The sequence below is a fragment of the Myxine glutinosa genome, chromosome 14 (assembly GCF_964187855.1).
Source record: "Myxine glutinosa chromosome 14, kmMyxGlut1.1, whole genome shotgun sequence".
NCBI lineage: Eukaryota > Metazoa > Chordata > Myxini > Myxiniformes > Myxinidae > Myxine > Myxine glutinosa.
Genome location: NC_136274.1, coordinates 19,298,096 through 19,310,555, shown reverse-complemented (window position 1 = coordinate 19,310,555; position 12,460 = coordinate 19,298,096). Strand labels below are relative to the sequence as shown.

At 50.4% G+C, this 12,460-nt stretch overlaps 1 protein-coding gene across 2 annotated transcripts in view; it reads right to left on the bottom strand.

Annotated features, from left to right (window-relative positions):
* TFIP11 (tuftelin interacting protein 11) overlaps nucleotides 1–12,460 on the bottom strand; it is a 33,014-nt gene that overhangs the window by 3,321 nt on the left and 17,233 nt on the right. For both annotated transcript variants that reach the window (XM_068135231.2, XM_068135232.2), the window contains exon 10: nucleotides 9,071–9,317. In XM_068135231.2, the coding sequence (XP_067991332.1) occupies nucleotides 9,071–9,317 (247 nt within the window). The remainder of the gene's footprint in view (nucleotides 1–9,070; nucleotides 9,318–12,460) is intronic.

Here is a 12,460-nt window from a genome sequence, read left to right as displayed (position 1 = left end):
TCATTTTTCTGACCTCGGAAGGATGACAGGCCGAGTCAACCCACCTGATGTCATATAATGGCACGCCAAGGTCTCAAACTCAAGACCCTACCTTAACCATTAAGCCAACACCAGACTTGGCATATTTATAAAAAAAAAAAAAATAACCACCTTTAGAGGCCATTTTTCCCCGCAAAGCGGGGGTTGGCCTTTTTCGGGAACCATGGTTGTTGTTGTTTTTTGGTCCCCTTTTTGAAGCAATGTTTTACGGCCGGATGCCCTTCCTGACGCCAACCCTTTTTGCCGCCTTTAACGACAAACAGGGAATTACCAGTGAACTGGTGCTCAATTAGCCGACCTCAGAGGGATGACAGGCTGAGTCAACCCCCCTGGCGTTAATTCAGCGATCGACCGGGATTCGAACCCAGGATCCTAGGATCCTAAGCCGGCACCCTAGCCGCTAGCCCAACACCAGGGTTATTTATAATTTATAATGAACACTTGGCATATTTATAAACAAAAAAAAAAAAAAAAAAACTTGGCATCTATCTATAATTCCAGTAATCTCTGTGTGTATGTTTGTATGTATGTTTGTATGTATGTTTGTCTGTGACCGCTGTTTCTCGACAACTACCGGTCCGATATACTTGAAACTTGCCAGGTATATTGCTGGGGACCCGAGGATGTGCCTTTTCAAGGTTTCATATTAATCGGACAAGTACTTACCGAGCTATGTCCAAAAAACGATTCAACCAATCAGAGAGCAGCGAGCTATCGCGTGTGCCGAACGTGGCGAACACACTCTGCCTCGGACGGCACATTTGAGAGCGTATTCATTTATTTCACGTTGGCAAACTATGTTGCCGCTATGTTGGCGTTAAACTATGTTTTAAAACTAATTAAAACCATTTCATGTAAATAGAGGGGGGGGATTGTCACTGTACTCGCAAGCCGTTCGCCGTTCGCTTTGGCGTTGCGAATGGACCAAAACATTTCATGGACCAAACCATTTCATGTAAAGCGTTCGCCGTTCGCTTTGGCGTTGCGAATGGACCAAAACATTTCATGGACCAAACCATTTCATGTAAATAGAGGGGGGGGGGGGGATTGTCACCGTACTCGCACCCACGTACCCACGTACGGGCATTGCACCCACGTACGGGCATGCCCTAGTCTATAATTCCAGTAATCTCTGTGTGTCTGTGTGTCTGTGTGTGTGTCTGTGTGTTTGTCTGTGACCGCTGTTTCGCGACAACTACCGGTCCGATATACTTGCAACTTGCCAGGTATATTGCTGGGGACCCGAGGATGTGCCTTTTCAACGTTTCATATTAATCGGACAAGTAGTTACCGAGCTATGTCCAAAAAACGATTCAAGCAATCAGAGAGCAGCGAGCTATCACGTGTGCCGAACGTGGCGAACAGACTCTGCCTCGGACGGCACATTTGAGAGCGTATTCATTTATTTCACGTTGGCAAACTATGTTGCCGCTATGTTGGCGTTAAACGATGTTTTAAAACTAATTAAAACTAATTTGCGATTCTTTCGCTTTCCTGCGCGTTTGTGCATGCTATGGCGATTTCTTTACCAAACTCCGCAAGCCGTTCGCTTTGGACCAAAAAATTTCATGTAAATAGAGGGGGGGGGGATTGTCACCGTACTCGCAAGCCGTTCGCTTTGGACCAAACCATTTCATGTAAATATAGGGGGGGGGATTGTCACCGTACTCGCAAGCCGTTCGCTTTGGACCAAACCATTTCATGTAAATAGAGGGGGGGGATTGTCACCGTACTCGCAAGCCGTTCGCTTTGGACCAAACCATTTCATGTAAATAGAGGGGGGGGGATTGTCACCGTACTCGCAAGCCGTTCGCTTTGGACCAAACCATTTCATGTAAATAGAGGGGGGGGATATAATTTTAGATATATATATAGTACGGGCATGCCCTAGTATTTATAATGAACCTTATTGAATGGCTTCACAAGCATATTACAGATGGGTACAAGAATAACAGGATGGCATGGAGACAACACTCACTGACGTTTTTTAAAAACACTCTCTGAAGAACCTTTGAAATCTCTGAGAAAAATAGCGAAGCACAGACACACACAAACGGCTCTCATAGTAGAGATTGTTACGTGCAAAGGGGGTATCCATAGCTAGACTGTGGTAAATGTAGTATATTCTGTGTGTTGTATGTGTTCGACCTGCCCATGTAAGTCATTTGCAACCCATGACGCTGAAGCAGTGTATGTAATTTATAGATACGGTAGGCATTAATTTTGTTTTGTAAACACCTCGTTTGTGGGCGGGGCTATGTGAGGACTTCCCATCGCGGAGGCACATGTGTCACATGTGTGTGACTAGACCGATTATGATCTCTCTGACCAGTGTGTGCTGGGCATGGCAGCGCAGTGTGCTGTGGAGCCACAAATGGCAATGTACATTTATTTTTATTGGTGCCGGCCCAGAGAAGAATTCCGCCAAGGAGGAAGAAGAGAACCCAGACCAGGAGATAGAGGAGGTCTCTTGTGGAAGGAGGCTGAGCAAGTTGTTCACAGAGGATCTTATGATGCAAGACATTTGTGTCGTTTTGGGATTGACCCAAGCTGGTATCACCCTGTCTTTAGTGAAGGGAGGCATCCACCTTGCTTAGAGGAGGCAGAAGAAGGGCCTGGACAGAAGACAGGGCAGACCAGAAGGCATCGTTTGAAAAGGACAAAGGTGGCCACAAGGCCTGGTGGAGGGGCTGATTGTCACTGGCCTTCTTCATGGCTGATTCACTTCATCATGCTGTTTGGATTTCTGCATCTTGGGTGCTACTCGCTGCTGCTGCTGCTTGTGGCAGTTTCACTTCATCTTTGGACTGACTTCGTCACTAACTCTCCTATCGCACCTGGTTTCTAAAATGGGCTCCAGAGTCCTGCATCCATCCTGCGTATCGTAGACAAAGAGAACTTGAAGAAGTTCATAATTTTAACTTGAAGTTCAACTTGAAGAACTTGCTTTGCTTGTTGCAAAGTTCGCAAGCCAAGTATTCTTATCTTATCTGTATTCTTATCTTATTGTACAAGTGTGATCTGTAGCGCCTAGAGTGGGTTAGGTTTTTTCTGTATGTTCTGTATGTTCCCATATACTTCTTTGTGTCTTCTGATGAGCTTGGTTTGTACCGTGTATCATAGCGTCTTGTTTATGCTCTCCCCTGTACTTTTCTTTACAATTAAACCCTTTAAAATGTAAGAAAAGGTGTTCGAGCTATCTCCGATCCGTGCAGTAATTTCAGCTCATTTGAATGAACCCTGGGGAACAGCAAAGTTGTAGAATTACTGAACATTGCAATAAAATACCATTTGGACCATCTTTCGGGATGAAAGGTCCCGGCGCTGAGGTATACTGTGTTTCACAGAACTCAGACGTGACAATATTGCTGTCGTGGTAGCAAACATCCTGAGAGCTTGGATTTGCCCCATGTATGCCCAATACTGTTCTCTTGTAACTACACACTGTGGCATACTATCTGGACCATATGGATCAACCAACCCTGCAACAAACCCCCAAGAAGAACCCAGGGAAAACCACAGAGAAAAACCCCGAGAACTGGTCCCAAAACATGCACACATGATGAACAGTTTTCTGTCGCAGTGCAACATGAGTGTTCTCATCACTCTCCACCAATAAAGCGAGACTTGAAAATAAACAGTTCCCATCACCAAATAAATCTCGTTGACGAAAATCTGATTGTTTGGAGCAGTAAACCGCCATTTTCCAACAAACAGAACTTCCACATGACATATTACCTTAACCACAAGAACAACAAGAAAGTGCCATCAGAGATTGCAAACCCTCGCCAGGATGTATTTTCAGTGGTTCTTAAGGCTTTTGTGTTAAAACAAATATGGCGGCCGAAGCACGTGATCGATGACGTCATCATTACTATTTTTTCTCCACTAATTTATTCCTAGATTATGCTCGAGAAACGTCACTGAAGGTCACGTGATTCCAGTGTCCTGGCTGCCATTGACGGTGCTCTCTGGCCCACTGCAATCGGCGCTGGCTGTGTTGTCTGGTCAGGCGTGGCTTTCTCAGGGGACGCCTGGCACGATAGCCTGCTTGAACCAGTCGTTGGTTGACTAGCCTTCTGGATACAGGCACATTTGTCAGTTGCTGCCACTCAGCCCTAAGCCGATTAGCTGACTTGGTACGGCCATTGCAGACTAACCGGTGCAGCTGGCGATCATCTCTCCTTGTGGTTCTACGTGGACGTCCTGGCCTCGGTATTGGAGTAGGGACACCCCACTGAGCATTTCGTTTCAGGATCTTTGACACCTGACCTTGAGTGATGCCATACTGCCGAGCAATAGCACGCTGTTTCATGCCAGAATTTCGTAAAGCCACCACTCCATGACAAACAGCATTGTCAAGTTGACGGACCATATCCAGAGGAAGCGGCAATAACTTTTGTGGACGTGCAGCAGTTGTTTTCCACTAATACAGAACGCAACAACCCTTATATACCCGATTGTGAAGCCAATCGTCAAATGTACCTGTCCTTACATTTTGTCACGCCACCTGTGATATAATCCTGTTATTGACTTCTTGCTGCGAAAGACAATCACTGACATGGTTCTTTCAACAAAGACATCACCGAAGGGTAAAAGAAACTCACCAGATTGATATACTGAGTTCAGAAAGTAAACCCAAGTCAAGAAAAAAAAAAAATATATTCCATATTAAATGCCAAGTCTGTAATATAAACTCACAGGCTTGTGGATTTGCTTTCGTTTCATAAAGAAAAGTATGATTATTTTAGAAATATATTTATTTTCAAAGTGATAACGAAACTTCAAATGGCAAATAAAACATTTATATGTAAGCAAGCCATGCTTTCCGTTCGCAAGCCAAGTTCGCAAGCCAAGTTTGCAAGTTCACAAGCCAGGTTCGCAAGTTCACAAGCCAAGTTCGCAAGCCAAGTTCACAAGCCAAGTTCGCAAGTTCACAAGCCAAATTCGCACGTTCACAAGCCAAGTTCGCAAGTTCACAAGCCAAGTTCGCAAGTTCACAAGCCAAGTTCGCAAGTTCACAAGCCATGTTCGCAAGTTCGCAAGCCAAGTTCGCAAGCCAAGCTCGCAAGCCAAGTTCTCAAATCTCGGCTCTCTGCTCACCTTCACTCTTTCATTCCTCTTTTCTCCCGCCTCTGGAACAAACTCCCACACTCACTTCAATCACACTCCTCCCTCCAGGTCTTCAAAACAGCTGTTGTTCACCACCATCTCTTATCTTCCCCCATCCAAAACCTTGATCTTTTCTACCCCCACTAATTCACCCCAGATCCACCTTGTTTGAAATTCCAACTTCTTTCCTGGAAGTCTTGGCAGTGTCCATATGTTTTATACCTCTCCCACCCCCCCCCCCTTCCCATGCCTCCGCCCCAAAGCCCTCTCCCTCCCACAGTTCTCTCGATGTCTCCATGTCTCTCGTTCCCTGCTCTCAAATGTTGTGTTTGTGTCCTTCCCCCTCTCTCCCCATCTTGTCTACCGCTCCCGATGTTATTTGTTTTGTGTGTCTGTTTGTCTTTCTGTGTGATTAATGTTCGCTCTTTCACGAGCCTCGATCTTGTATACAAAAAAAAAAAAAAAAAAAAAAAAAGTTCACAAGCCAAGTTCACAAGTTTGCAAGCCAAGTTCGCAATCCAAGTTCTCAAGCCAAGCTCGCAATCCAAGTTCTCAAGTTCACAAGCCAAGTTCTCAAGTTCACAAGCCAAGTTCTCAAGTTCACAAGCCAAGTTTGCAAGTTCGCAAGTTCACAAGCGAAGTTCGCAAGTTCACAAGCGAAGTTCGCAAGTTCACAAGTGAAGTTCGCAAGTTCACAAGTGAAGTTCACAAGCCAGGTTCGCAAGTTCGCAAGCCAAGTTCGCAATCCAAGTTCGCAATTCAAGTTCGCAATTCAAGTTCGCAAGACAAGTTCGCAAGACAAGTTCGCAAGACAAGTTCGCAAGACAAGTTTGCAATCCAAGTTCGCAAGACAAGTTCGCAAGACAAGTTCGCAAGACAAGTTCGCAAGCCAAGTTCGCAAGCCATAATATTCTATCAGTTACTTTATAAATTATGCTGATAGAAAAAAAAAAAATCATCCATCTACTGCAGAACTTCCTTCATTTAAGTTATGTTGATAGGCGGAAAGTGAGCCGAGCCAGATACTTACTGTTACCACAATCAAAACGGGAATGCGGGATTCTAAGCGTGAATGGGTCAAAACGTTGGGCAGGATGTGTTTGATGTGCTATGCCCAAAAAGCACATCCTCAATTGCTCCCGAAAAAAAAATGTGGGTGATGTGTAAGCAAAGAATGCTGGTGTGATTGCTCGATGCCTCGGAAAAAACAACTCGGGTTATGTAATGAAGGCAAAACATGGCTCTTGCTTACGTGCATATATAAAACATCGTGTTTATATAGCTTTGGGAACTATACATATTGGAAACTGAGTACCCTCGTCCCTCTATACAAGGGGAAAGGTGACCCTCTGGACTGTGGCTCGTATCGAGCGATAAAGTTATTGGAGCATGGAATGAAGGTATTGGAAAGGGTGTTGGAGAGGAGGATAAGGAAGAAAGTGAAGATCGACGAAATGCAGTTTGGATTTATGCCAGGAAGAGGAACGACAGACGTGCTTTTTATTGTAAGGCAGTTGCAGGAGAAGTACATGGAGAAGAGGAAGAAGTTGTTCTTCGGTTTGTTGATAAGGAGAAAGCATTCGATAGGGTTCCAAGCGAAGTACTGACATGGGCATTGAGGAAGTTAGGAGTGGAGGAATGGTTGATCAGAGTAGTGATGGCAATGTACAAAAGAGCGCGCACAGCTGTAAGGACGAAGGACGGGAACAGTGGTGAGTTTGAGGTGAGGGTGGGAGTGCATCAGGGGTCGGTACTAAGTCCTCTACTATTTGTAGCTGTGATGGAGGTGCTGGCTCAGAACGTAAAGGAGGGTTTACCGTGGGAGTTGTTGTATGCAGATGATCTGGTGTTGATTGCGGAAAGTATGGATGGACTGAAGGAAAATATGAACAAGTGGAAGGAATGCATGGAGACAAAAGGTCTGAAGGTGAATATAGGAAAGACGAAGGTGATGGCAAGTGGTAAAGCATGTGGTGAGGTGGAAAGAACTGGGAAGTGGCCCTGTGCTGTGTGCAGGAAGGGTGTCGGAGTGAACTCCATTCAATGTACAATGTGTGCTGAGTGGGTTCATCAAAAATGTAGTGGTCTGAGAGGGTCATTAACCAGTGTGGCAGCTACATTGAAATGTAAGGTGTGCACAGAGGGAGCTGCAGATGGAGGAAATGTTGAGTTGGATCTTGGAGACGGCGTGAAGTTGGAAGGTGTGAAAACATTTTGCTACCTCGGAGACATGCTGAATGGAGAAGGTGGAACAGACTCGGCAACGGTTGCTAGAGTGAGATGTGCATGGAAGAAGTTTCGGGAACTGAGTCGCGTGCTGATGAGAAGGGGAGTTTCGTTGAAGCTGAAGGGAAAGGTGGTGAAACCACAAAGGAAATGTGTGAGAAGTGTTATGATTTATGGGAGCGAGACATGGGTAATGAACGTAGAGCAGCAACGAAGGCTGTAAAGCGTGGAAATGCTCATGGTTCGGTGGATGTGTGGAGTATCGTTGAGAGAGAGGAAGACAAATGATGATTTGTGAAACATGATGGGAATAGAGCCTGTCATTGATGCTGTGAAGAGAAACAGGTTGAGATGGTTTGGTCATGTGTTGAGGAAGGATGAAAGTGACTGGTTGAGAAGAGTGATGGAAATGAATGTCAAAGGAAGTAGAGGATGGGGAAGACCGAGAAAGACTTGGCTAAAGATGGTGGAAGAAGAAATGCAGGCAAGGGGGTTAACAAGGGGAGATGCAGAAAATGGGGCAAAATGGAGAAGATTGTCATGGGGACCGCAAGGCTAAACCCCACTCTAGCAGGGAAAATGGCCTTAAAATGCCTGTTGTTGTTGTTGTTGTTTATATAGCTTTGATATATTCCAATCCCCTGGGCCATGAAGGAATTATCCTACAGGCCGGAGGGCTTGAAGCCCTGGGGCCTACACAAACTGTGCCATAAAACGCATGTGACGCCGATGGGCATCATGAAACCTATGATGCTTTTAACAGTCGCTTTTGATTTTTTCGCACTTAAGAGAAAACCTATAGGGAAGACATTGCAATCATGAATATAACACTTCTGAATATATATTGGGCCTAACAGAGCAGCAAAATGCCAGAGGTATGATTTCTTTTTTCAGGAGTGGGGTGGAGTCAGGCCAGCTGTCCAGCCAATGGGTGTAAGGCAGTCCTTCAATGGTCCACCCACCCATTTACTAATACATAGTCTGTCCATCCAACCAAAAACCACAGTTCGGTTATTTAGATATAGATAATCAAGTGACGATTTTAAATCCTTTGAACAACTTCCTTTCCATTATGCTTCCTTCGGTGATAAAAACAAGAAGAAACAAGAAAGAGCAATCAGAGATTGCAGACCCTCACCAGGACGTGTTTTTAGTGGTTTTAAGGCTTTTGAGTTAAAACAAATATGGCGGCCAAAACACGTGGCTGATGACGTAATCTTTTTTTTTATCCACCGTTTTGTCCATAGATGACACTCAAGAAATTTCATCTTGATCGGATGAAGTTTTGTACTTGTTGAATTATGACATCATAATGGAGGCACCTATGACATCATCATTAACATATGTTATTCCCCATGTAAGGTTCTTTACAATGAGCCATGTCCAATTTTTTCTATGCAGCGCTTTCGGAGATATAGAGGTGCAAAGTTTTTTTTTCGGTTTTTCTAAAATGGCGCCTGTACCACGTGACCAATGACGTCATAATTATCATTAAAATTCAACAGGAGGAGGTGCACCTTTTGGAGTTAAAGGGAAATAATGATTTTTTTAAAAAGAAAAGAAAGGTTGATTCAAAATGTAAAAATAAGCAAACAAGAAAAATAAAAGCTGTGCACTTGGCCTCTATGTTTGAAAAATCGTGCATCAAAGCATGAAGAAATGAATGAGGTACGACAAATAGTGGCAAACGCACCAAGCTTAGGTAGGATGTGCTTCACCGTGAAGGCTTCCCAACTGCCGGCAGAGAAAACCTCCTTCCACGGCCGAAGGATGAGCTTCGCTGAAGGGTCGCTCGGGTGCCAGCGCTGTAGGGCATTGCCGAGCTTTTGCCGGATGGGTGCGTACAGTGGCTCGAGCCTCGTGGGCCCCATTAACGGCAGCCAAGGATGAATCCATGCGTGGATAGGAACGGTGTCTGTCAAAGGATTCCAATTCTCCACCTGAAGAAGAGGTAAAGGCTTGTACAATCACGTAACAAACGCATCCAATATGCCTTAACAGTTCTTTATTCTTATCCTGGCTCATGAAGAAACTCTTAAGTAAACAACAAAAAAAAGGAGGAAATAACAATAATAATAATAATAATAATACTAAAGCGCGGCGTTACGCGCGCTGCTTGTGAGCAAGGAGGAAGCGGACAAGCGGTAACATATAAACGTCTTTATTGTAAGACTGCACTGTAACACTTTACTGTTCCGGGCTGGGCACCCGGTGTATATCATGAGGCCACGCCTACCCCTGGTGCGTGGCCACCGCCCACTTGGTGCGTGGAATGATGTCACCACGCCAGTGGGCTTTTGTGTCCGCCACAAGCGCCCCCCCAGAATTCCCGCGCACCTGGAGGGCCAGTTTGCGGGGCAGACGAATGACCCGGCCGAAGCGCCCCCTGGCGATCGGCGGCGTCCGGGGTGCAGGGATACCAGGTGGGATGCCCCTGGCTGCCCCTGGGATGGGTGCAGGACCGGGGGGCGCCGTGGCGGCGGGGCTGGGCGGTGCCGGGGGTCCGCCCGCAGGAGGGCGGCCCCGATGTGGGGGTCGGGCCACTGGCGGTGGATGGTCCACATCGAGGTGGGCCGGCTTGAGGCGGTCTACCGAAACGCGGTCAGGAGTACCGCCGATGTCCAGGGTGAAGTGCTTCGCCCCGGTCTCCAGCACGCGGAAAGGCCCGTCGTACGGGGGCCGCAGTGGTGTCCGATGGGCATCGTGGCGGACGAAGACGTACTCCGCCGTGCGAAGCTCCGGGGCGACGTGCGTCGGTGGGTGCCCGTGGCATGCCGTTGGCACCGGGGCGAACCTCTGGGCGGTCTCTTGCAGAGCGGAGCGCTGCTGTGCCGCGGGCCATGGTGCCGTGGAGTCGGGGAGGAACTCGCCCGGCACCCGCAGCGGTTGCCCGAAGACCAACTCCTCCTTGGGCGCCGTCCGGAGGCCCAGCAGGACCCAGGGGAGCCTGTCGACCCAGCCGCCGTCGCGGAGGGTGGCCCGGAGCGCGGCCTTCAATGAGCGGTGAAATCGCTCACACAGGCCGTTAGCCTGGGGGTGGTAGGCCGTGGTTCGGTGCAGCCGGACCCCGAGCCCCTGCGCAACCGCCCCCCAGAGCTCCGAGGTGAACTGGGGGCCGCGGTCGGATGAGATGTCTGAGGGGGCGCCGAACCGGGCGACCCAGGTGGCGATGAAAGCCTGCGCGACATCGGCCGCCGTTGTCGACGCCAAGGGCACGGCCTCCGGCCACCGGGTGGTGCGGTCCACCATGGTGAGGACGTAGGTGAAACCCCGCGAGGGGGGCAGAGGTCCCACCAGGTCCACGTGGACGTGGTCAAACCGGCGTTCCGGCACCGTGAACGGGGCCAACGGGCCTGGGTGTGCCGGTGCACCTTGGCGCGCTGGCACGCGAGGCACGTCCTGGCCCAGCCGCGGACGGCCTTCCGGAGGCCATGCCAGACGAACTTGTCGGCGATCAGCCTTTGGGAGGCCCTCGCGCCCGGGTGGGACAGGCCGTGGATGGCGTCAAACACCTGGCGCTGCCAGCCCGCGGGCACAATGGGGCGAGGACGCCCGAGGGAGACGTCGCACAAGAGGGCCGCCCCCGCGCCGTCGAACGGCACCTCGGTGACGCGGAGGCCCGTGACGGCGGTCCGCAAGGCCTGGACGTCGGGGTCAGCGGCCTGGTCCGCTGCCATCCGGGCATAGTCGATGCCGAGGTGGACTGCGTGGGCGACGGCCCGGGAAAGGCAATCCGCCACCGGGTTGTCCTTCCCCGCGACGTGCTGGATGTCCGTCGTGTACTCGGACACGGCCGAGAGGTGACGCTGCTGCCGGGCCGACCACGGCTCGGTGACCTTGCCCATCGCGAAGATCAGCGGCTTGTGGTCGACGAAGGCAGTGAACGCCCGGCCCTCGAGCAGATGGCGGAAGTGCCTGACCGCCAAGTGAAGTCCGAGCAACTCGCGGTCGAAGGTACTGTAACGGCGTTCGGGCGGGCGAAGCTGCCGGCTAAAGAACGCCAGCGGTTGCCAAGCTCCACGCACCCATTGCTCGTGCACCGCGCCCACCGCGTAGTCCGAGGCATCGGTGGTGAGGGCGATCGGTGCATCGGGCGCCGGGTGCGCGAGCATGGTGGCGTTAGCCAAGGCGAGCTTCGCGCCCGTGAACGCCGTGTCCATCTGCTCGGTCCAGGTAACGTCGCCTTTGCCCGGCTTACCTCGGAGAGCTTCGTGCAGGGGGCGCAGGAGCTGGGCGATACGGGGCAGGAACCGATGGTAAAAGTTCACCATGCCCAGGAACTCCTGCAGCCCTCTGATCGTGCGGGGGCGCGGAAACCCCTTCACCGCCTCCACCTTGGCCGGCAGGGGGACGGCGCCGTGCCTGGTGACACGGTGCCCCAGAAAATCGATTGTGGCGGCGCCGAACCGGCACTTTGCGGGGTTCACAATCAGGCCATGCTGGCCCAGGCGTTCGAAGAGCGTGCGGAGGTGGCGTAGGTGCTTTTCGCGGGATGCGCTGGCGACGAGGATATCGTCCAGGTAGACGTAGACAAAATCCAAGTCGCGCAGGACGCTGTCCATCAGTCGCTGGAACGCCTGAGCCGCATTCTTCAGACCGAAGGGCATGCGCAGGAACTCGAAGAGTCCGAATGGCGTGATGACCGCCGTCTTCGGGACGTCCTCCGGCCTGACGGGGACCTGATGGTAGCCGCGTATGAGGTCCACCTTCGAGAAGAAGGACCTGCCCGCCAAACGGGCGGAAAAGTCCTGAATGTGGGGGACGGGGTAGCGGTCGGGAGTCGTGGCGTCATTGAGACGGCGATAGTCCCCGCACGGTCGCCATCCCCCGCCGGGCTTCGGCACGATGTGCAGCGGCGACGCCCAAGCGCTCTCTGAGCGCCGAACGATGCCGAGTCGCTCCAGGGTAGCGAACTCCGCTTTTGCCACCGCCAGCTTCGTCGGCTCGAGGCGGCGTGCCCGGGCGTAGACCGGTGGCCCGACGGTGGGGATGTGATGGGCCACCCCGTGCTTGACGGCCCCCGCCGAGGTGGGCCGCGTGAGGGCCGGGAAGCCGGCGAGGAGGCGGGTGAATGCGTCCGCTG